Source organism: Dioscorea cayenensis, chromosome 5 (assembly GCF_009730915.1).
Source record: "Dioscorea cayenensis subsp. rotundata cultivar TDr96_F1 chromosome 5, TDr96_F1_v2_PseudoChromosome.rev07_lg8_w22 25.fasta, whole genome shotgun sequence".
NCBI lineage: Eukaryota > Viridiplantae > Streptophyta > Magnoliopsida > Dioscoreales > Dioscoreaceae > Dioscorea > Dioscorea cayenensis.
In genome coordinates, this window is record NC_052475.1 from 30,947,999 (window position 1) to 30,973,095 (window position 25,097).

General features: G+C 38.2%; 3 protein-coding genes and 1 pseudogene across 5 annotated transcripts; 3 read left to right on the forward strand and 1 right to left on the reverse strand.

The window, feature by feature from the left end:
- The first annotated feature begins 213 nt into the window (after positions 1-213).
- Positions 214-4,761, forward strand: LOC120261320 (probable glucomannan 4-beta-mannosyltransferase 4). The gene is made up of 9 exons (XM_039269174.1): positions 214-765; positions 874-972; positions 1,569-1,821; positions 2,286-2,396; positions 3,455-3,591; positions 3,856-3,969; positions 4,046-4,245; positions 4,323-4,517; positions 4,599-4,761. The coding sequence occupies exons 1-9, from the start codon at positions 394-396 to the stop codon at positions 4,759-4,761; spliced, it is 1,644 nt and encodes a 547-aa protein (XP_039125108.1). The 5' UTR covers positions 214-393.
- Positions 4,762-6,654: 1,893 nt separating this feature from the next.
- Positions 6,655-7,855, reverse strand: LOC120261243. The gene is made up of 4 exons (XM_039269045.1): positions 7,427-7,855; positions 7,325-7,350; positions 7,190-7,251; positions 6,655-7,077 (listed from the first exon to the last, which is right to left on the reverse strand). Exons 1-4 carry the CDS (start codon positions 7,632-7,634, stop codon positions 6,723-6,725), a joined length of 651 nt encoding a protein of 216 aa, XP_039124979.1. The 5' UTR covers positions 7,635-7,855; the 3' UTR covers positions 6,655-6,722.
- A 3,414-nt stretch (positions 7,856-11,269) lies between these two features.
- On the forward strand, positions 11,270-14,328 carry LOC120261241 (cyclic dof factor 1-like). 3 transcript variants are annotated; one of them, XM_039269043.1, is made up of 3 exons: positions 11,461-11,577; positions 12,188-12,261; positions 12,547-14,328. In XM_039269043.1, the coding sequence occupies exons 2-3, from the start codon at positions 12,238-12,240 to the stop codon at positions 13,804-13,806; spliced, it is 1,284 nt and encodes a 427-aa protein (XP_039124977.1). In that variant the 5' UTR covers positions 11,461-11,577; positions 12,188-12,237; the 3' UTR covers positions 13,807-14,328. The 3 variants fall into 3 exon arrangements, with proteins under 3 accessions (XP_039124976.1, XP_039124977.1, XP_039124978.1); XM_039269044.1 differs by lacking the exon at positions 11,461-11,577 and adding an exon at positions 11,775-12,102; XM_039269042.1 differs by lacking the exon at positions 12,188-12,261 and having other exon boundaries at positions 11,270-11,577.
- Positions 14,329-18,410: 4,082 nt separating this feature from the next.
- Positions 18,411-19,185, forward strand: LOC120262198 (annotated as a pseudogene).
- Positions 19,186-25,097: the final 5,912 nt, after the last annotated feature.

The window sequence follows — 25,097 nt, forward strand, 5'->3', positions numbered from 1 at the left end:
TTTTCAAAATTCAAACTCAATCAAAATTTGGAATTAGGTAATCGATGGATGATGGCAATTGGCAAAAAGGAGCATCAAAGGAATATCCCTGACACCGCCAAAGACAAAATTGCCAACCAACCAAAACTTGGAGCTTTTCTCTTCACGAAGTTTCCCAAAAAAAAAATTTTTTTTTTAAAATTTTAAAATAAAGAAAATGAAAAAAAAATCAGAGTCTCTCTCACAGCACAGCAGCACAGCAGCACAGAAAACAAGAAACCAGAGCAAAAACGTGAATTCATTTAGCAAGCTTGCAGCTCTCTTTATCCAAAAGATATCTCATTTCATGGACAAAGGGCATCAAGCTCGTTAATGGTGTTATCCCCTTTGCATTGCCTTTAGAGAGTACAAAGGATGAAGCTACTGTTACCATCCTTCATCTCTGCTGCCATTGATGATGATGGGTTTCTGTTTAGGGGTTTGCATTGGTTGGAAGGTGATGAAGATGTTCTACTTGTTTTGTGGAAGATGTGGGTTGAGGTCAGGAGGGCAGTGGTGGCGCCGGTGCTCAGATTTGTGACGTTTTCATGCATGATCATGTCCGTCATGTTGGTGCTGGAGTTTGTGTGGATGGGCGCGGTCAGTCTTGGTGTCAAGCTTCTCCGGAGGAGGCCGGAGAAGAGGTACAAATGGGAGGTGTTCAAGGAGCAAGATGAGGATGTTGAGCTGGGGACCTTGGTTTATCCCATGGTTCTTGTCCAGATCCCCATGTTCAATGAAAAGGAGGTATTTTTATTTTTTGGGATTTCTCTTTAATGTTTTTGTTCACTAGTTTGGATCTTTGTTTCTTTTTTTCTTTTTACTTAGTTTGTGGAATTGATTATTGAATTGAAGGTTTATAAGCTGTCGATTGGGGCTGCTTGTGGTTTGGAATGGCCGCCGGATCGGATCATCATCCAGGTGCTCGATGATTCCACTGATCCCATTATCAAGGTTGGATACCTAATTTACATTCCCAGGTCCATTTGTTTTCATTTTCAAATTAAGATTTTTTTTTCACCTCCATTTCATCAATTCAAGTCATGCTGTGTGTTTAATCCTGGATGGGACATCAGATCTTTGTCTTTTTACCGTTAGATTCACCCTTTCTTTTTATCGGAGAAAATTAGGGCTGCGGTTTTCTTTCTAGACAGACATAGTTCTATTGTTCTTTTTCTTCATTGAAGATCTGATGCTCAGAAGCTTTGAACATGCTGTCTTGATTATGCCATGGCACACCTGACAGGGTAAATCTTTTGTCAATCAAAGAGTGAATTTGTTACATACAAACATTTTGGACCACTTCATTTTTTTTGTTTGGGAATGAAAATGACAACTTCAAAGTGGGGCTGCTATTCAATTTCAGTTTTCAAATGATTGTCTTATTCAAGAAATCCTTTCTTACATACAAAAACACAGTTCCTGCATTAAGTGATGGCCATGCATACCAGAAAAGAGTTGTTTTTGGCAATTTATTTGATCTTACATACATGTCTGTGGATGTTTGGAAATTTAAATATGCTTATTTTGCAATGGCTCTTTGCGAATAGGCTTTGGTGGAGCTTGAATGCAAGGCTTGGGCGAGCAAGGGCAGGAATATAAACTATGAAGTCAGAAACAACAGGAAAGGTTACAAGGCAGGTGCCTTGAGAGAAGGAATGGGTTACAGCTATGTAAACCAGTGTGACTTTGTCGCTATTTTTGATGCTGATTTCCAGCCTGATCCTAATTTTCTCTTGAGGGCAATGCCTTTCCTTGTCAACAACCCCAAGATTGCCCTTGTTCAAGCACGTTGGGATTTTGGTAAGCATGGTTTTTTTTTATCATGAACCAAGTTGTAGTTCAATTGGTACATGCTGGCAGAAGTTCATGCTTCATTTTTTATTTTGGCCACCCATTCAATCATCGAGGCTGAATAAGATAGCTGTAAAAATCATCACTTAGAGGCAAGGACTTAATGAATTGCTCTGGAATACAAGTCCATGAATTTATGTTCCATTTTTTGAATTCCATAACTTTTATGGAAGTATGTGCTGATTTCTATCATTGTTTACATATTGCAATAGCATGCCTATGTTCTTTCAGCAGGATTCGTGGTTCGGATGTACCTGGTAGTGTATGTATGCTTTCCCAAATGCTTTGTTCCTTATGAATTCTTTGTAAACCTGAATAGAAAAAGGCTAGAAAACACTAGAAGTAATCCTGATACTTCTATTGTTCAATTGACAGGAAGTTGCTGATATGGCATTTCCCGGGCGATTTTGCAGTGAATATTGATGAGTGCCTGATGACAAGGATACAAAAGATGTCATTAGACTACCACTTCAAGGTAGAGCAGGAAGCAGGTTCATCTGCCTTCGCCTTCTTTGGTTTTAATGGTATGCAGCCACACCTCTGTTCTATTGGTTAATAACGCACTGATTATTTATTTTTTGTGTTTGTCCTACAAATACCAAGAAACTTTGACCTATATGGATTTATAATTAAGCAAATGTTTTTAGCAAATTGAGTTTGCAACTTTGTATTGATGACAGGGCCCGAGGGAGGTGGTTCAAAGGGGTGCTTGAGCACCCTTGGCCCAGCCTATAATATATAATATAATATATATTATATGATATGCAAGTCTTGATTTTCTTCATCATGAGACTCATTTTCTAGATTTTACCATAGTAGACTATATCACCTTTTTGAAATTTATTCTGATGATTTTTCTGAATAAAATCTTCAAGTCCTAAAAAGCAACTACACACCTATATTTATGATGGTAGAAGAAGTTCTAATGTTGTTGAGTGTTATGATTTTGCAAATCTTGCTATGAATCTAGTTGAAACTAGAAAGCATTTAGCGTTTTTCATTGGTTTATTATTTTGTTGAATTGGCTATGATCTTATCAATGGCAATAACATCGGTTAAAAAAGCTTTTTAATAATGAATATCATTAAAACCATGTTGCATAACAAGATGGGAGATAAATGGTTGAATGATATGATAATATGCTAATGATGGGTGTTTGAAACAGTTGATGATGAAGCTATATTGGTGCAACTTCAAAATATACAAAGCTGAATGCTTCAACTCCCACCTCATAGTGGTAGTTGTTAGCTGTGTGTGTATTTTATATTTTTCAAAAAATGTTATTATTATAATCTCAAGTTTGAATGAATATAATTTTTTTAAAATATTTATAGCCTTTTAAATTAAAGTCAACACCTCCTTAGTTCTACTTCTTGTTCTGTCACCAACTGATGACAAATGTTGGCTTGAACTAGTAACCATGAAGAATTATGTACTCATGTTGAAAGGCTACACTTAGTCTCTGAGAAATAAAACAAGTAACTTTAAGCCTCAACAAATTTTGGTTATTGATAGAATGTGAACTCCCGCAAAAGACCTTAAAAGTAAATATTGATATTTTTTATAAATATATAAATCACAGGGACAGCTGGAATATGGCGAATAGCAGCTATAAATGAGGTCGGAGGCTGGAAGGATCGAACCACAGTGGAAGACATGGACTTGGCTGTTCGCGCAAGCCTCAAAGGGTGGGAGTTCCTATATGTTGGTGACCTGAAGGTCTGGATCCTTTCCTAATTCTATGCCTTTGAAGTTATGAGATGCATGAACTAATGATTTACAGATCAAAGTAAATGTGAGGTTTCCTGACAGTAGAGCTACATTGTTGTCAACTCAATGCATGCTAAGATAAATTAAGTAATAAACTGATTAGCAGATTAGGCATATATCCATAAATCAACTGGAAATTGAGAACTGTGTAGGATTAGTAAAATAACTGTTTGAATTTGAGTGATAGTGGCACGACCAAATGGCAAATTGCAGGTTAAAAGTGAACTACCATGTAATTTCAAGACATACCGTCATCAACAACATCGCTGGACATGTGGACCTGCAAATTTGTTTAGAAAAATGGCAAAGGATATAGTGAAGGCAAAGGTGTGGTTTACATTAATACAGTGCAATGTTATTTGTATGCCAGGCGCTTTTTCTGATCTTTATCTCTGTGTGACAGGAGGTGTCCTTATGGAAGAAGTTTTATATGGTTTACAGTTTTTTCTTCGTACGGAAGATAATATCCCCCATTGTCACCTTCTTTCTTTATTCTGTTGTAATTCCAGCATCTGTTATGGTTCCAGAAGTTAGCATTCCTACATGGGTTGTGGTTTACATTCCTACAACCATCAGCCTTCTCAATGCAATCAGAAATCCAAGGTTTGAAGCTTCACTATCACCTTGATCTCCTCTTAGCACTTAGTCTGATCTGCCTCTCTTTTGCATATTTTCAACAGGTCTATCCATTTGATGCCATTGTGGATTCTATTCGAAAATGTCATGTCTATGCACCGCATGAAATCAATGATGATCGGTCTGTTCGAAGTAGGGAGTGTTAACGAATGGGTTGTTACTGAGAAGCTCGGAGATGCTCTCAACGCTAATCCCGAAATCCATCTACTTGAGAAACCTCCAAACAAGTTCAGAGAAAGGTAATAAACCTCCACCCATGCATTTTGCAGTGAATTTACAAATAGGCGATTCGACAACATTTTTCGTGTTCTGTTTCTCAGGCTCAACTTCTCGGAACTTGGATTTGCAGTCTTCCTCTTATTTGCTGCAAGCTACGATCTCGCCTTTGGATTGAACTTGTATTGCATATACATCTTTCTCCAAGCCATTGCATTTCTAGTTGTGGGATTTGGTATGGTTGGCAAACATGTCTCCAATTCTTAGCAGCCATGACTACATTTGTCACCATTCTTTACTTCTTTTTTGATTTGAAAAATTCTTTGTCCTGTTTGAGGTTGTTTTTAGTTGCATATTTAAGAGATGTAATATGCAAAGGAAGTGCATTGTCTAATTGACTTCATGTATTTGGTCATTTGTAAAATCCCCGGAATCAAGCAGATTGAAACCATTGAAAGGCCATTGTTTTTTACTGGCCATATTGGTTTTATCTGTTTCAAAAAACCCTTATCACCAGCATGCAAATCAATTAATCAAAATTTGAGGGAAATAGTTAGAAATAGTTTTTGTATGATTTCCTCTCTCGGTTTTTTTTTTTTTAAGGATTTTAGTTTAAAAATTATTTATATATAAAGTTTATAAACTCGTCCGGTATCAAAAGTGAATTGTCAATTATACCCTTTTAATATCTACCTCTCTAACTTATTTCTAATTGCATATATATTTTTTTTTTAAAAAAAAAAAGATAAATCACATTCATTAACAAAAAGAAAAGTACTAGTAAAATACAGACCCAAAGAGGCCAAAAGACTACAAAAAGTGAGTACAACCAATCACCGGTAGAAGGAGAAGAAACAAAAAACCAATCAAAAGAGAGAGAAGGCCATAAAGGAAAGAGGGATCCTTTAGGGGCACAAGTGACTACAACAAACTAGCCCTCGCCTGGGGAGGGAGGTCGCACCAACGGGGCATCTTGCGCCTCGACTTTAGTGGTCAAGAAGTTCGGACTCTTTTTGATCTTAAAACATCAATTCCTCTAAATTTTTTATTTTTTTGGCCTTAGGAGCTGTAGAAAATCATATAAGTATCATACGATCAATCTTTTGAATAATTAAACCAGTCGAAAGACAAATAGAAGTGAACATGTACGCATTTCTTTCTAGCCAAATGTTCAAAGTGATTGCCTTTACTAGTAGTAAATCTCAAAAGCATATTAAAGATTTTGCCACATTCATTCTCCAATTACCTCAAAGGCCCTTGAGATTCTTGAAGGAACCCCAACCACCAAAAAAATGCCCAAAGTAATTCCAGATATAAGAAACCCCTAGTCAAAGGAGGAGGAGATGATCATTAGTCTCAATATACGCATGACACATCACACAAGTAGCTGTACGTAAAAGATTACATCTACGTAAGATCAAGTTTTCTAAAGTTAAGATCTTGTTATCCCAAGCAAGCCAATTGAATATGTTTATCATTTTTGGGCAATCCTCTTGCACGCTATAAAATAAGTTTATAATTTTAGGATATATTTTTCCATATAATTTCCTAATTTTTAAAAGTATTTATATAAAAAAAACTAAAAAAATGACAGGAGCCTATGAAATCCGTAGTAATTATAATAATCTCCGGGTCTACTTTATATCATCTATACATATTTATCTTTTATATTTTTAAATTTTTTAAAATGATAAAATACTCGGCTTAGCTACTTGACCATTACTATGGTGGCTCTCTTATTTTATTTTTATTTTTTTGAATAAAATAGATAAATCATGAATTTATTAGAGAGAAAGTACAATCTCTTAATCTTAACTCATTTAAAAACCATGCATAGAAATAAAATACAAGAAGATAATGGAAGAAGCTAATCATCCTTGAAGGGAATTATTAATTTTAACATCATGCACTAAGTTAGAGATAGAGATGAGGAGCCGTATGAAGGGAAAAAAACACCTTGGATGCTTTTTGCTCAAGTCTAGTGACAAAGCGACAATGAAATTGAAGTGGACATGTCCTCCAGCTCCAATCCCACAAAACCTCGAACACATAAAAAAAAATATATATATATCCTTACTTTCAGAATCACACAAGCTCCCAAACCAAGATAACTTACCCTAAAAAAAGTGCATACAAGGCTCCACCAGTTTTTTTAAAAACACTGTTAATACACTCAACACACATTTTGAGTACAATGGTGTGACTCAGACCCAACTTAGGAACCATCCTTATATGCCATGTGTCATGTCCCTGTCGTCCAAAATATTAACCTCAACCCCTTCTTCTTCTTGGATGCAGACTCTCTTGCCAGGCTTGCTATAATTCTCATGAACATTGTTGTATTTTGTTCTTCTCTTTTGTATCTTGCTTCTTAATGTCCTGCATTCTGGTGTAGTAGTCTCATCAGAAGATGATGATGATGATGATGATGATGTTAAGCAACTCTCATCAGTGGAAGAAGAGCTCAGGCAGTCAGTTACTGCTAGTTTTTCTTGTGCTTTTTGTAACACTGATTGCAAGTATTTCCCTTGTGCTTCAATTCTCAGCTGTAAATGTTTCTGCACCTCCATTTGTAACATGTTCCTGAAAACAAGATAATTGTATCAGTCAGTGAATCTAACCACTAATGGAGTTTTTAATTTTTTTAATTTTATTTTATTTTTTTTTTTATGCTTCTGAGATGATAAGTGCTTACTGATTGAACTCAAGGAAATCTACTGGAAAACAAGCACCACTGTTCCTTGCAGCCTGATATTTCTGCAAGAAAAGAAGAGATTCAAAGTTGAGTTGCAAGATTAAGATCAAAACTGTTTGTTGTTTCAGTTTTCACCTGCATAACTGATTTTGGTGTTGCTCCTGTGATTCAGGTGAGGAATTAAAGAAGCTAAATTACATAGAAAAGAATCACAGCATTACATGGTTATAGACTTACTATTAACTACTCCAAACTGATGCTGAAGCTCCTGAGTAGTCCAGTTGAGTGGAACTAAACTCTGGTTGTGCAATGAAGACATGAAATGAAAAAATATAGAGAAGAAGTAGCAAGGATTGGAATGATACTGCCTCTTGAGTTTCTCCAAACCAAAGTAGGGGAAGAAGAATATATGCATGAGCTGTGGTTCATCTTTTCTAAATTCCATGTCATTCTTATTCCATTTTATTTTTTATTTTTACCTTTTTTCACTCTATCTCTTTTTTCTTCATTAACTTCTTTGACTTGAAAGGGAGAGAATCTTTGAGGCAGTAAACAGAGAAAAGCAAAACAGCTCAAATTTGGGTCTCAAAAGGAGAGAAAAGGAAGATAAAGCATGAGCATTGTTTTCTTGCTGGTTTCCCACGTCTCCTCCCTATCCTCTCTTTGCTTGATTCTCTGCTTCACTAGAGAGCCCCACCACCACCACCACCACCACCATCACCACCACCTTCTTATTGTATAATCAATCAATAACTTTGAAATTAAAACAAATAAATGTACTTATTGACTATGTTTTCAATCCTCTGTTTCCTTTCTGAATCCAAAGAATTTTCACATTAAATGAGAGAACATGTATTCTTTAATTGCTGTTGTATCATAGCATTTGGCTTTTCTGGTGATTGGAGAATCAAAAGAATCTAATCAAGATCTCACATAAGAAAAACAAGCACATTATCAATAAAGACTTTATATAATGAGGTGTGAAAAATGAATGAATGAGTGAATGAATGATTCCTCTCATTAAAGCAAAGGAGGTTGGTTGGAGGAAAAAAGTAGCTGAATGTAGTGAAACTGCTCCTATATTCTTTTCAGATGATGACTTTATAGATGTTCAACCATGCTAAGAATTATTGGTGCCAATTAGAGGTGGTACATTTATATTCCTGCTTTTAGCTACCAATCAGTACAAAAAAGATTAATTTTTTTAACATGTTGAGAAAAAGTAACTTCTTTCTTATTCCTCAATGAATTTGGTATTATGATTAGTAAGATGTAAATCAGAGCTTAAAACCATACTTTTGCTGCTTTTCTTATGGCTGCTAACATTCAATACAACAGAAAAAAAGAAGATGCTTAAAAAGTGAGCAATGGATATAACTTATACATATATTTATGTTTCTCAATTAGCAAGTAGATGTACTTGAGAATGTTTTATTACTTTAATATATTCCAAAACAAGTAAAGTAGATTCTAGGATGATGCAGGGAGACCCCAGCTCTGAGCAGCAGGCAATTGAATCACTCACAAGTTATTAGCTATTAGCAAAGGTGGGAATCAATAATTTCTAAAGATATATCATCAAAGCAGATCATCTGAACTCGAAAGTAAGCAAATGGGTTTGTGGCCCAAGGAATAAACAAGATTCCAACAACTAATTTACTTAGATTGTTGAACTTAGATATTAAATTCAATTTGAGTATTGGTTTATAGTAAATCATACTTAAACAGAAATTGGCAGCAAACTGAAAAACATTATTGCAAGTCCTGAAACTTTGGTAGAAGATTGACTAGAAATAGTGTGAAGAAGAGTTTATATGATTTGAGGGTGATGCAGATAACTGTTGTATCTTGTAATGGAAAAGCACATTTAACTGTTTTCTCTGAACTATGGTCACTTCATGGTAATAGCAGAAAACCAGGTACATATATAGTTTCTGGCTGAAATTTCTGAGACTTATTTGGAATGGAGAAAAAGAAAAGATATTTTCAGAACAAGTTATTATATTCAATCACTTTCAGAAACATGCAGGAAACATCATCAGCATTCAGCACAGATGGACATATACCAAACATGCAGCATTACTTTGCTTTTTCTTCTCCACTTCTCTAAAATGATCATCAAAAGTATTTCTAGAATTAGAGGGTAGAATTGTATGGCTGGGTGGGTGGATATCATGAGATGAGGAAAGTGAGCATTTAGGAGATGCACATATTCTTCATTAGAGAGAAGTGGGAAGAGATATTAAGAGAAGGAAATAGTATACAAACTTGCAAGTGGCTTATGACATTAGAGCAGTGGCTCAAGTCAAGTCTTAAAGTTTGGTGGAGGGGTGTTGGTAAAAGCATTAAGGACTAGAATGGTGGCAAAGTCAACCGTCAAAGATAAAAAGGTCAACTGTCCGTCAAACGAGAGAACTCAAAAGTCAAATATTCAATAGGACAAAACATACCAAAGAGAACAGAAGTAGTATCCTTTTGTTCTTCTCCTTGCATTTAGTCCCAAGATAAACAAATAGAGATCCTGTGTCTGTCCTCTGAACAATCTTCAAAGCTATACAGATGTATAGAAAATTTTGTCAACTGTTCTGCGTTACATCTTGCAATCAGTGAATAGTAATTGTTCTTTTTCTGAATCAAAATGAAAAAAAATCATCAAATGCTCAGGTTATAACGGTTCTGTGTAGTAAACATCTTACAATTAGTGAATCCAGAGATGAATTAAGTTCAGTAATTACTTCTTTTCTGAACTAAAAGGATTATTATTCTCTCTATTCTTAGACAGGATAAAGAACCATGTAACTTGGATTGAATAGCTAAAGAGAGAATTACCTGTGACTAGGAACAAGGAGAGCAATTTATTGTTGCAAAGATTGAATTTTTTCAGCATAAAATACAATGATGGATGGAGTTGACTACTATCCTTGATTCAAGTCTTTTACTTCTTCTCTGATGTAAATAGATAAACCATCATATATAACTTGGACTGAATTTTTCTGCCTAAGAGTCAATGAATCATGTTCTTTATTTCTTTTCTAAAATAAAAAATAAATAAATAAAGAAACCATCATGAACGATTATTGAACACTGTTCTTTATTTAATTTTTTTTTTCCTGAAGCAAAAGGATAAATCATCATATAACTTGGATTGAATAGCTAAGAGGTTGACTTTTTCTGCATAAAAACAGTGTTCTTTAATCCAGTTCTGAAGCAAAAGGATAAAACCATCACATAAGTTAATAGTGAATAGCTAAAAGAATGAATTTTTCTGCATAAAAACCATGTTCTTTAATCTCTTTTTCTCTGAAGCAAAAGGATAAACCATCATATAACTTCTTTTTTTTTTTTAATAAAGTGGAACCATCATATAACTTGGATTAAAAAGCCAACAGATTGAATTTTTCTGCATAACAAGCATGTCCTTTAATTCTTTTCTTAAGCAAAAGGATCAACCATCATATAACTTGGAGTGAATGGGTAAAAGATTGAATTTTTTCTGCGTAAAAACCATGTTGTTTAATCCTTTTCTAAAGCAAAAGGATTAACCATCACATAGCTTGGATTGAATAGCTAAGAGATCTTTTTCTTCATAAAAACCATGCTTTTCAATTCTTTTCTGAAGCAAAAGGATAAACCATCATATAAATTGGATTCAATAGCTCAAAGATTGACTTTTTTTCAGGCATAAAAATCATGTTCTTTACTTCATGTTTGAAGTGAAAATGGACAAATCGTCAAAAAAAACTTGGATTGAATAGCTAAAGAGAGCATTATCACCAGTGGATAAGAACAACGACAGTGTTTTACTGCAGTAAAGATTAAAAATTTCAGTGTAAAAATCAAAAGGAAAGAGTAAAAATAAAAAAAAAAATAAAAAAAAGGAGAGAAAGGGATAGAAATGCAAAGCAACTCAAAGCAAAGCAAAGCAAAGTGTGAGAGAGAGGTGTTGGATGCTGAGTAGGAGAGGAGGCAAAGGTGGTACCTTTATTTTTTACCAACTTTTTAATCCCATTTGGCGAGAGACTAAAGGGCCGAGAATCAAATAACGCCCTCTCCGAGGCCACAAAGAGAAGTTGTGGCTGAGAAACTCTCTTCTTGAGCGGTCCCACTCCACCTCCCTTGCCTTAACCATCCCTCCTCTTCTCTTAAAGAACCAACAACCAACACTCTTTCTTTGCTTCCATACAAGAGCGACACCATTCCTTAACTCCCGACCATCACGCGCGGGCGCGCTGAACCCCAGACCACTGGGAGACATGATGGACAACAAAGACCCGGCTTTCAAGCTCTTTGGGATGACCATCCCTGTCCCCTTCTCTTCCTCCTCCTCCTCCTCCTCCGCCGCCGCCACCTCTGCCATCGCGGTCGTCGTTGAAGTAGATGGAGAAAAGGTGGGTTTTTTTGTGTGTTCTTTTTGTGTTTTCGATTTCAATTTGGACGTTTGATTTTCTCGTTTTGATGATAAAGCTGGGATCTTTGAGCTTGGTTTTCTTGTTCTGATGATAAAGCTGGAATCTTGAGGGGGCGTTTTTGTTTTTCCACTCTACTCTCTTTCTCAAATGAGTTTTTCTTTTTTCTTTTTTTCTGTGGTTTTTTCCTCTTTGTTCACTCTGTTCTTTACTTTGGATGAAGATGGGTGTTTGTAGTTTGGTTTCCATAGAAAAGGAAAAGACAAACTAGAGAAGGAAAGTTTGAATTTGGCAGTTCATGGAAAAGGGTTTTAGAAAGCAATATATGAATCTGAATTCATGGTGTAATAGAATCCCAATTGCTGCCACTCCTTTCTTGTTTTCACTCCTCTCTTTTTTTTTTCTTTCTTTTCTCCTGAATATTGTTCTCCTGCCGTGTTTCTTTCTGCTTTAATTTGTGGCCACAAGTGAGGAATGGTACAGAGAATAATAATTCATCAGTCTGCAGTATGCTCTTCTTCACTTTAGTTTGTTAGAGAATAATTTGATGCTCAAACTGATTAATTATCATGATTTGAATTTAAATTTGCAGGAAATGATTATTCTTTGATTGTTACTTCTTATTTGCTTCAGTGCATAGTTATGGGTATTGGAAGGCAGAGATTGGTAAGTGAGTTGTAGAGCAACTGACTACTATTATATCTGAAAACATGTTCTTCCAGTATTCTTATCTGAGATCACAGCTTCTCAAACAGTGTCCAAGGGACATAATTTTACAGTGGATTATATGTTCAGATTTTTTTTTTTTTTTAAAAAAAAAATCAATCAATCAGTCAATATTTATCTGTATTTATACTGTATGAATTTTTTATTTTTTTATCTGTCTTTAAATTAATCTATAAGCATACTTGTGTTCACTTCTCTTGAAGATATTGGGTTTTGAATTTCCAGGATCAATCAGAGAAAGAGGCTAGTTATGAATCAGCAGACAAGGAAAATGAATCTCCCAACACTGGAGAAGACTATAGTGAACTGGGGAAATCTTCCTTGGCCTGTGAGGCACAAAAGTCTTGTGGCAATCAAGAAACAACAGCGATGGAGGATGTGAAATCTGAAGAACAACAGAATGAGACAAGTAATTCACAAGACAAAACTCTGAAGAAGCCTGACAAGATCCTTCCTTGTCCTCGATGCAACAGCCTTGAGACCAAGTTCTGTTATTTCAACAACTACAATGTCAACCAACCGCGCCACTTCTGCAAGAAGTGTCAGAGATACTGGACGGCTGGTGGAACCATGAGGAATGTGCCTGTTGGTGCTGGTCGCCGCAAGAACAAGAACACTGCTTCCCATTATCGGCAAATGGCCATGAACGGGGCAGCTCTGCAAACCATCCAGTCTCATATGCCTGAATCAATCCATCATCCTCCACTTAAGGCCAATGGCACAGTTCTTAGTTTTGGCTCCGGTGCTCCTCTCTGTGAGTCAATGGCTAATGTGCTAAACCTCGCTGAGAAAACAATAAAACCTTGTGATCGGAATGGCTTTCATCATATGGAGGAGCTTCCTTGTGTCGAAAACGTTGAAGAGCACTCGAGTGGATCTTCGGTGACAGCTTCCAAAAATTCTAGCGATGAAGGGATGAGTGCCAATCCACCCGAAACAATTACCGGGAATAGACAGCAAATTCCTATTTCAGTGCCATGTTTTAGTGGAACACCTTGGCCATATCCATGGAACTCATCCCCTGGATTCTTCTCTTCAAGCTTCCCGCTCTCGTTCTATCCTATGGCTGCTTACTGGGGATGCACAGTCCCCGGCAATTGGGGTGTTCCATGGGTATCATCAATGGCAACTTCACCAAACAGTAGTCCAAACTCCCTTACATTAGGCAAGCATTCCAGAGAAGGCAATGTGCTCAAACACTGCAATTCAGACAAAGTTGATTCATCTATCCAGCCGGATCACGAGAAACGTTTCTGGATCCCTACAACGTTGAGGATGGATGACCCCGAAGAAGCTGCAAAGAGCTGTATATGGGCATCCATGGGTATTCAAAATGACAAGGCTAAGCCCATCAGTGAAGGAGGACTCTTCAAGGCCTTCCAGACAAAAGCTGACATGAAGAACAGCACAGTGGGAGGTTCTCAGGTCTTGCATGCCAACCCTGCAGCTATGTCACGATCCCTCAACTTCCAGGAGAGCTCATAGATAAATACAATGAAGGCTTTTGGAAGTTCTACTCTTTGTGTTTCGGTGAACATCTAACTGATCCGAAGCAAGCTGACAATGTGAAATTTTTGTAGAAGAATGGTTGCAGCAGCAGTTCAAATGGCAGAACAACCGAGCATTGCATGCTTTTGCACGTTCAGATTGATGTAAACACTGAAGACAGTTTTCTCACTTATCTTTTCATGCTTTGGCGAGTGTTTGTATATGTATGTGTATATGTATAGTATGAAAGAGTGATATATATATATATATATATATATATATATATATATATGGTAGATAATTGATAGATAAGAGATGAACGAAAATTTCGCAGATGTACTAAAAAAATAATTTTGCGAAAGTTAGATTGGATACTGTATTCCTTCACAAAACTTTGAACCTGGAATTAACACTTTAGTAGTGGTTCCAAACTTGTGAATAAATGCTGTGATGATCTGTTTAATAAAGTCTTGTTTCTGGTTTGTTACAAACAGCTACTTAATTCTAAGAACATAAAAAGGAACTGTTCATATCTACCTTAAAACTTTTCCAGGTACTCTGCAGCACTTCAATTGCCGACACAACGATTCCTCAGAGGAATTCAATCACTTAGGTTGCATCTAAATATCCAGAATTCAGAGTTGCAGTCACTTGCTGTAATGCTTCAAATAATGGAGGATAGTGGGGGGAGAAAGGTGGAGAATGTGCTTGAAAAAAGAGAAGAAAAAGTTGCCAATATGTTGGCCCACTTATTATAGAAAAAGGCAAGCATATTTTTCAGGTAGAAGTCATCAGTTATTAGCATTGTTAGTTACTTACTAGACAGTAAATAACAATGATTCAGAAAAAACATAATTGAGGACAAACTCAAGCAAGCATACCAATTGTCTTATAGCCTAACGGTATCCCGGGTCTTCTCAGTTGTGAGAGACGCGAGTTAGATTCTCCGCTCCCCAGTTTTCAAAAGAGTGAAGAAGTTATGATAATTCCCTGCCAGCGTATGCCCATGAAAGTTAGCAGCGTTGATCGCCCTACCTCAAAAAGATCCTCAAGCAAGCATGGTTGGTGGCATGGATAGACGTATATTGAAATCCTAACTCCTAAAGCAGAGGCAAACTGTTTGCAGCATGAGTTGTGATGGACCCTCATGCATGTGAAACAGAGATCTCTGATTTATATCTATAGATATCATTCCAATTCCTTCATACATCCAAAAGAATGTCCATTGCTGAGACTGAGTTGTGATTCTTGGATTTTTCCAATCACTACACAGTGAACTGAACACCAAAACAAGAACCAATTGCAAGACAACACATGCATGTTTATCTAATTCCAAGTCCTTTGCAACTAAACTGATCTAATCTTTTTCTTTTATTTTATTTATTTATTTATTTATTCTTTTAAGTCATTGCACTTCTTAGTCAAAATGGATAGCCATGCATCACTTTTTTAAGTTAAAAAATAATGAGGATAAACCACTGATGCATCAACAAGTGTTTTTTTAATGGAGTGAAAGAGAGAAAGAAAGTGCTTTGCAAACTAAGCATGGGCGCACTTTCTTCTTAAAAGTTTTTAAAAAAAAAAGTTTGAAAAGAAAAACAAAAGAAAAAGTTTGAGAGAATGAGGTCACTACTGCTCATAGTGGAAGATTACCCAACTGCCAACTGAAAATATAAAAGAAATCACATGAATGCTTAAAAAAATAATAATAGTAATAATAATAATTCATTATCATTGAGAAAAGTCAAAGGACTAAGTGAAATAGAAATTTCATCAAAGACTTAAAAAAAAATAATTAATTAATAAATACATCATGGTCATGAATGTCCTTTTTCAAACTATGAATTGCACCGACTCTATAATTGTCGGTGGTTTGACCTTATCCTAATTATTTTTAGGACTCTTAAGTCATGTAGTTAAATGGCTTCTAGGTTCCAGAAGCTTCCGAGAAAAGATAAGCTTGGATTTTGGGCTTGGTCTCTGGGCCAAGCACAGTTGGATAAGTTTCACTTTACTGTTGAAATCTCTAAGTTTGATAACTATTACTCTTCTCAATTGACTTTTGCCTTTTGCAGTTGGCTTCCATTTTTATATTTTTATATATTTTTTTAAAGTGGATAAATTATAAATTTGTTTGAAAAGTAAAATAAAGGTGCTAATAGACCAAAAAAAATATTAATAAATATATATATATATATATATATATATATTAATAAAGTGAATAAGTCACTTGGTTCCACTAGTATTGTGAGAGGTTGAACCTCTGACTTTTTAAAGTAAAGAGTTATCTAAGATCTTATTTTTGTTTAATATAACAGGAAATAACTTTTATTAAAAAAATTATATTTTTATGTTATTTTAAAAAATCAAAATAAAAACCATTGAGCCCTTCAAATATTAGAAAAAGTGGGCCAAATGATGATATTGATGGCTTTTAATGTTGTGGCATGTGACATTGAGACTAATACTGATTGATTGGGCTGATTTCTTATTTAGAAGTTTTGGCACGTTTAGAAGGTTAGAAAATTCAAATCTCAAATCTTTGATGAAGGAGGTAAATGAATTACAAATCCTCTCTACTTTCAAAATTATTATTATTTTTTTTAAAGTGCAATGAGAAACGTGCACACATACAAGAAATCGATTATTCCGCATGTGTGTTCTCATTCGGTGATATGAGATTTAGATTGTAAGTCTACATCTTTAGTTGGAGCTCATTACCATCACTATGTTCAGTAAAACTGAAACTAAAATTTTAAACTTCTCACATCAATGACTTTTACTATAATCAATGTTATTAGATTATGAAAACTTAAGTGTATTTAGCTCTTTGTAAACAAATTTTTTTTTTCTAATGGTAATATTATTAAATATTGAGATTGTTGAATCTAAATAATAATTCCAAATACATCCATTGCCACTAAATATAAGATCCCCTAATAGAATTAAAAACAAAAATATTTTAACAAATCCATTAGTTTAAAAGAAATACAGAATACCTTAAAAGTTTTGGAAACTTACCAAAATATCTTGAGCTTCAAAAGTATTGGAAAAAATTCAGAACAAATCATTTATCTCGTTAGAAAAGAACCAGTTCAATGGCATCATGTAATTGTTCTTTATGAGATAATAACTAAATAATTCATTCAACCCTAATTTTTGTTTATTTATTTTGAGAAATTGAAAGTTTAAACCCAAGATTCATAGCCTAATGATATTAACTTTCTTTGCGAAAGATGTGAATGCGAGAAATTCAAATCATACCATACATAGTGATAATCATCCAAACTCTAGTCATTAAATAAAATATACTATATGACGAAAGCACTAATTTCGCGATCCACGCCAGACAAGCTTATCAAGCATGTCATTACATTTATCAAAATATATGCTACAGCTGAGCAAGGGCCGCTACATATCCCCCACCGATCGCTGCCCAGCGCTCGCCGCAAAAGCCCTCGACCACTCCCCACTGTGCGCCACCACGGGAGCCACCATCCTTTGTTCACGCCTACTGAGGAGGAGGAGGAGGCTGTCATCAACCGCGTGCTCTACGGGTCCAGCCAGAAACGCAGGCTCCCAGTCTTCCTTGAGATCTGCCCCTCTTGATCCGGCTTAGGTATCACTGCATGCCACTTCAACCCTCTTTAATTTTCTCATGCATAAATACAAACACCATCACGTGCTTATTTCTCTCTGTGTTTTCACATAGAAACGTAACCCTCATTTGATCCATTGCTTCATGCTGCGTATATAGCTTTTTGTTGATTCTTTGCTGATACATCATGATCATACATAGAATAATCTGTATTTACCTAGTTAAGATTGTTCCATTAATGCAAGTATTCACTGTTCTTCCCTAAGGAGCAGCATGGTAAATTAATTGTCTCTCTTGAAGGATCGATGTTTGTTTTACTTTTTAATGTTATTTTTATTGTATTTTTTTAATTGTGGTTGTTGTGTGTCTCGCGCGCTATGTGCAATGGTTTGCCAAAATTTAGGAGATAATTGTAGTTAGAATTAAGTTTTATGTTTAGAATTTATTACTTTGGGTGTGATGGCTAGCATAATTGATAGAATCTTGGTTATCTTTTGGCTTAACATCATACGTAAAATTCATCCTGACTGATTGCTGTTATTGAATATACATACATTCTCAGTATAACAAGCTAGAATACCTCGTAGATATATAGAAAATCAGTTAATTAAAAATTTTATAAAAAAATAAAGGTGTTCTATCACAGGGAGTTTGATTTGATGAATCTGGTCTGTGGCTAGGCTTCATGCAATTAACAAATTCCTTGGTTATTAAATTTAATTTTAAAAAGATGAAATTCATGTGATGCATCCATTTATCTCGTTGTTCATATTTTTATTTCATAATATAATGCCTTCAAAATAATCAATGTGTAAAATTATTCCTATCATAATTATAATAATACTAAATTGTAAACTATTGAGGTTATTCATTCCAAATCATCACTGTACTAGAAACTTTGAAAATATTTTTTTTTTTAAAAAAAGGGATAAACTAAAGGTGTTTTTTTTTTTTGAAAAAAATCACTTCAAACTAAAAATTTAATAAAATAACCTTGAAAAACAGATAAAATAGATCTCTATTTTGCAATAAAATGATATTTGTTTTTAAGGAAATTTTAGAATTTCATTAAATTTCTTTTGTTTTTATAATTCTCTCGCTCTGATTCCGGCCCTAGGGCTCACACCGCTCTCCCTCTTCTCTCCGCCCACTCTCCACTCGCCGGTGGCCCAATCCTGGCGATCTCGTCCCCGATCGCTGCTCGCCGCCGAAATCCAGGTTAGCTTAGCTTCTCCACCCTTCCCTTCCTCTCCTAAAGCTTCTGATTGTAAACCCAGATAGTACCAATGGTGGACATCTGGTGGTCTCTCCTCGGAGCTGCCATTCCGGCAGTGATCACCGGTCAGGCAATCAGAGTGCGTAGGCGGCGTGCCGAGGAGCAGCGGATCAAGAGTGCTCGGGGTCACGAGAAGATTTCCGACGAAATCTTTGTCTGCGAGAGGGTTTGTACTTCCAAAAGGATGCTCAAAAAGGTCGGTGCTTTCCAAGGATCCCACTCCTGATACTTGCGTCACTGTGTGCGGTGTCTCCGAGCTTGATGCTTTGCGCTGATGCGTGTGCGCGCACTGTTTCAGTGTGAACCAGCATCAGGTACCCAATTGGAACGACATTTGCCTACGTAGGTGCCTAGAGTGAATGCCTCAAACTCTCTCTTCCTCTACTAGCACTACTTCTCAATGAACTCAGTTTATCATGATTTTTTGCTACTTTGATAGCTGAAGATTGTGATTTTCCTTCTTGTTTCTAACGAAGCAATTTTTTTTCTTTGCTCAGTTGAAGCTTTATGCCTTTTTGTCTCTCTTGATATTCTCATTGTGCTTTTTGGTTGCGTTACTACTCTTTTGTTTCAGTTCTGCTATTTTGCACATTTTCGTTCTTAATTTCAATAATTATGCTTCTCTGAGACTTTTTTTCATTGTTGTTCCAATCCTTTACTTTTCATCCATTGGAGTTGGAAAAAGATTATAATATTTTACATGTTTGTGAGGATTAAAACTACTTTCTTGTGATGGACTTGGATAGAGAAGGTTGTTTGATGTTGCTCCAGTCTTTACTTTTGTTCAACTGAGTTGGAAAAAGTGCATAAATCTTGCATGTTGTGAGGATTAAAGTTTGATTCACTTGCTATCTTGTGATGGTCTTGGATCAAGGATTTTGCCGTAGCATTTGAGGTGAAGGGTGTGTTTGTACTTTGTATTGAAGGGAAAAAGGATAGCTCTCATTTTTTTCCCCTTCTGTTGTTTTCCCTCATTTAAAGACATCCTAAAAAGATACAACTACTTAATGTTCTTGTAGGTGTTTAAAGGCGTTCAATTGATTTGAAGAATCAAGGAGTGCATTTGCTTTTTCTTTCCTCGAATGAATTTAATTTCCATTATATTAATACCTATTCTGTATGATTGTTTTGGCATTAGATCTTGGCCAAAACTAGATTATCATTGCTTGAGTTGTTCAACTGATTTGATGTGTACCGAGCGATCTCTGGTTTCTGTTCTTTAAAAATGTATAGCTTTTTTTTTATTGCTGTTGAAGAGTATTAGGCAGATGTGTGCTTGTTGAGTATCTTCTATTGCTCTCTGACTGCTATGCTTATTTTTTACCATTATTCCTGATCATATCCCTTTTCATTTCATCTGTTATGTTTGGACCGATGAATACTGGCTTAACTTAGCTTATGATTTTCCATCAAAGCAACTGTAGAATTATATGAGCTTCGAGACTGGTTCTTTTGTTTACCTTGTTACTAGAATTTCCGAATTGGTGATGACATATCATGCACTTACAAGAACAGATGTTTACCTCGATAGAACATATGGTACGAAAAATTTCCAGTTCTTTCTCGAACTCTTGGTAGTGCCTCATTTTCAGATTTCAACAAATGTCCATGTATTCAAATTTAATTTTATGTTTTTCTTTCAATTTTTTTTTTTCATTGTTTGATTGAACTGCACCTGTTGGTTTGGCCAAGTCGAGTGTTGAATTCAGAGCCCTATGCTGTGTTAAATTTTGATCTTTACACTTTGAACTCCATGGTTCTTTTGATTAATACTTCGTAGATGAAACAGGGTAACTTTTTAGAGGGAAATCTTCATTCTTGAATGAAGAAGATGACATTGTTGGCAAATGAAATTGCATGTTGCCCCTCAATTATTTCTCACTTTCTGTCCAACATGCTATTTCCCTTCACCCTGGGCCTGAACACAGCCCCAAGGACCCCTAGTGATTTCTTGTATCTTTATGTGTGCATTGCATATATAGATAGAGTAAAAATATGACATGTTTGATTTTTGTTCTTTGGTTTTAAATTCAATACTGAAACATGTGTAAACTATCTTCATCTGGTGGATTTATCATTCAGCTTGGTGGTAGATTTTAGCTGATCTATTAGATCAATCAATAACTTGAAATCACATGAACTTTAGTTCCATCTTCAAAATTTTGTATTCAAATATTAAAACATTAGAAATTAACCACCAATACTCTGGTAACTCTGCACATTTTCCAAACAAGCTCATAAGTTTTTCCTCTAGAAAATTCTGAAATATTAACCATAATTTTTCAATAATAGATGGAAAGGATGTGAAATGTTTTTTTATGACTGTTGTATATACATCTCTAAAGTCTAAGCATTTAACATTTTATTAACAACTAAATGAGCTATGTATTTATTTATTTACATAAAGTATTGGTTATGACTTATTAAACATGCCATCTATATAATTATCCGCAGAAAATCTTGCTCTCTAAAGATGAGTCTTCCGTGGGGTCAGGTGGTGGAACGACGCTAGCAAACCTCGCAGAGGACGACGGTGGTTGGGGGAGGGCTGCTCTGTCCTCGAAAGGTAAGACTTTTATGGAGGTTGTCACTCGCCTTCGGAGGAGTTAGGGTGCTTGAAGAGTGAGAGGAGTAAGATGCTTTCAAAGGAGAAGATGACAACCTGAACGGGCGCACCCCGATCACCAAAGGGATCTCGCCTCGTGGACGCTGCTCGTGATCGACGATAAAACTTCCAATGCCGCCACCAAGTGGTATGCTTACTGCTACCGGGAGTTGGGCACGCCGCAAGCGAGTCAGAACCGGAGCCGCGGGAGGAGCCCAAAGAGAAAAAAGAGTGCATATGTGAAACCAAGCGCAAGGCTGAGTTAGAGGGGAGAATAGGTGGCTTCTGCCTATGTTACCAAGGTTGCCGGAGTCGCTCTTCCGCCGACCGGACAAGCGCCCCTTTCTCTTCCTCTAACTCCCGAGATTGCCGTCAGAGAGAGGAGTTAACTAAGGTGGTGGTGATGACCATTTTATCCGGGTTATGTGATGACGATGTCGGACTATATGAGGTGCTCCCTGCCTATCCTCAATCGCCAGCTGTCGGATCGCTCACCCTCCGAATGAGAACATGTTCCTCATCCCCATGTCGAGCCGAGCTGATGTGAAGGAAGTATGTATGCTCGACGTGGCGAGTTCGCCATTAAGGATGGTACGTGCTTCAGCGATGTTCGCACTCGGGTCGAGCGGAGATTGGAGCGACGAACCGCAAGGCCGGAGTTGGTCTTGGGTTTGTATTTGGAACTTACCTTTGCATGGTTGGTGCCGGAGCGCCATTTTGGAGATTCCAAGACGGTGGGGAGATGGTGGCGCTGCCGCAGGAGTTTAGAACTCAACAAGCGCTTTGTCTCGGCCCGTGCGGACGGGTCGGGGACTGAGACTTTCCCATGGAACTTGATCTCAACTCTGGGACGCGCAAGTATGCGTGCTCATAATGATGATAGAGGAGAGCAAACGAGGTATCGACCGGATCTTGGTCGCTTGAGCTCGTGTGTCGTCAAGCGACTGGCGATTCGTGCCAACCCAGTGCACGACCATCCGTGGTGTCTTCCTCAAATGAGTTGAGGCCGAGGGTCTCAAGCGACCGAATGCGAAGGAGAAGGAGGGGCTTGGGCCGAGCAGCATCCCCGCCCGTAGGTCGAGGATGGATCGAACGTGAAGTCGAATGAGGAGGGCCGTGAGCGCAGCCCCGCCTCGAGGTCGAAGGGGAGCCCCGGCCTCTAGAGGCGGGAGATCCGATCACCGCACGCACGTCCGTGGGAGTCTCGCTGGTCCATGCATCATAGGGTCTATTCCGGGAAGGAGGCGGAGAAAAAGACCGGGCGATGGTGGAGCTGTGGCTCCCATGCCTAAGACCGACGGCTACTCACGCGATGGGCGAACGGAGGAGCGGAGCTCCCACGCGGGTCGACGCCCGGCCCCGCCAAGGATGCTCGCTCGAGGACCGACGGGCCGGGCTGAGTTAGTGGGAGGGACCACCGGGTCGGGTCCGTGGAGGGTACTGGCCGAAAAGTAAGGAAGAGCCGAGGCAGGTGCGGCGCTGAGAGAACCTAGAGGTCTCACTGCCGAGCCGTGGTGGCTCGCAAGGTCGAGGGTCTCGGGAATGTTAGTGATAGACCCGCATGCATTCAATGTCGTCTCGAGGTTGATGATGTCATCACGAGCATGCCTTTCCAAGGTCCGAGGTTCTCTCCCACGCGCAGCAGAGAAGGCGGCTGCTTTTGGGTCGACCCGGTCCGGGTTTCGTGGACCTACCGGAGAAGGATATCAGCCGAGAGTTGAGGAGGGCCCAGCTTGATTGCTTTCAGCGTTCCGGATCCGGCTCGATCCAGCATTGGAATGCGATCGGGTGCTAATTTGGGCCGGCCCATCTGTTCTGAAGTTGATGGGGACCATTTTGTACTACCCAAGGGTTCTTTGTTGGGGGATAGTGGGCCGGGGTCTGGGCCCCCAATGAAAGGTGAAGGTCCACATGTGGAGTGGGTGGATGGATCTAAGGACGACTTATCGATCAAGGGTCTTACCCGATTCTAAACATTCCGTGGACCCTAACATCGAGGGGCTGGAGGCCCAAATTTCTTTGGGTGATCTCGTGACTCTTATCGAGGGAGTGGATGTTCCGACTGCAATGCTAAACCCACATCGCCTCCCGACGGGCTTTGAGTGGCATTTCCTGCAAACATTTGGGTTCTGCTCCTATAATCGCCTCCCAAGAATGCTAATCAGGGTGGGCAGGGGTGACTCCCATGCCTCCGAGACGTAAGACTCGATGATGAGTTTGCTCTCCGACGATTCTATCTACGAATTTGAAAGATCGATCAAGGAATTGCTGCCGTGAATCGAAGGAAGGAAGCTCGCCATCGACTAATCATGCACCAAAAAGGGGTTAGGAAGAGTGATCGTCCCCAAGAAACCATCGCCCGTGATGGACCGAGGAGGCGGATATGTAGCGGAGCCTCCTAGATCGGCCAAGAAGAAAGTCACGCTACGACGATGCCTCAAGGTACGCCCACGGAGCTCCCTTCTTATTTCGATCGTCCAACATTCAAATTGCTAGCCACCGTAATGCATGTGGTATTTCGCTTTGTCGACTCCGTCTCGCATGTGAATGATTGTATTTCTTTTATCCGTAATGTTGAAAAAGACCCGATCCTTGTCATGCGCTCTTCCAACGCGGAGGTAGCGGAGACCCTGTGGAGGTCCGCCAGAATTAGTTAGTTTGTTTATGAATATTATAACTTGAATGTTAGGGGGTCTAGGTAGACTCGCGAAACGATTTCTTGTGAAAGATTTCCAATCTTCATTTTACGGGATGTGTGTTGTCTACAAGAATCCAAACTAGATGTTTCGGGCACAAAGTGGCGTGAGATCGAGGACCAAGACCGGATAAATTGCTTTCATTCCTTCAGCTGGGACCTCAGTGGGGCATCATTGCTGGTTGGAACAAAGGTTGTTCTCGTGGGTACGCTGGTTAGTAAAGGCACTTTTTTTGTTTAACTGCCGAGTTCTCGCCTCAAGAAGGACAATCTCTCATGCGCACCTCCGCCTATGGACCGAACGCTGGCTGCCCTAAAAACGCCTTTCTCGGGACGAGATCGGAGTCAGTAGGGGGAACCCTGATGTGCTCTTGGATTATTTTATGGGACTTTAATGCAATTTTTTCGCCAAGGACAAGGCAGGGCGAAACCCAACTGCACGGATATTCGGGAAGCTAACACCCTCGATGCAGACTTATGTCTCACGAACTCCCGGGCGATGGGGAGGAGGTTTACCCGACTAATGGGCAAGATAATCCTATTTGGGTTAAGTTAGATAGGTTTGTTGTTACTGTGGCTTGTGTGGATCACTTCCCTAGGTTGATTCAAAACCCTGCCTCCCGAGGCTCGATCGGATCATGTCCCTATCAGCTCGAGGGTGGGGATGCATCATGCGCTAAACCTAGGTTGTTCCGCTTCGAGAAAGTTTGGACAACGGTGGATGGGTTCTCTGATCTGATAGCCGGATGGTGGGCCGAGTCCAACCCCCACTATTGCTAGGTGCTTTTTGTTTTGTCTAAGAAATTGGCTCGCTTAGGAGCAAATTTCGTAAGATGGTCGAAAGAGAGTTTTGGCTCCATTAAACTTCTGAAACTTCATGATGTTACATGACTTAGAGAGTTTGGATGTCATCAAAGAATCCAGGTGTCTTTCTCCTGAGGAAATTATCCAGGAGCGCGATCTAATGGGGAGTTTAGCGGAGATTCGAAGGTAAGAGGAAGTTTTCATCGAAGCAACGATCCCGCTCTCAAGTGGTCAAGGAGGGGGATGAGAACACGAGATATTTCCATGCGGTGGCAAATGGGAGGAAAAATGTAAACTTTATTCCTTCGAC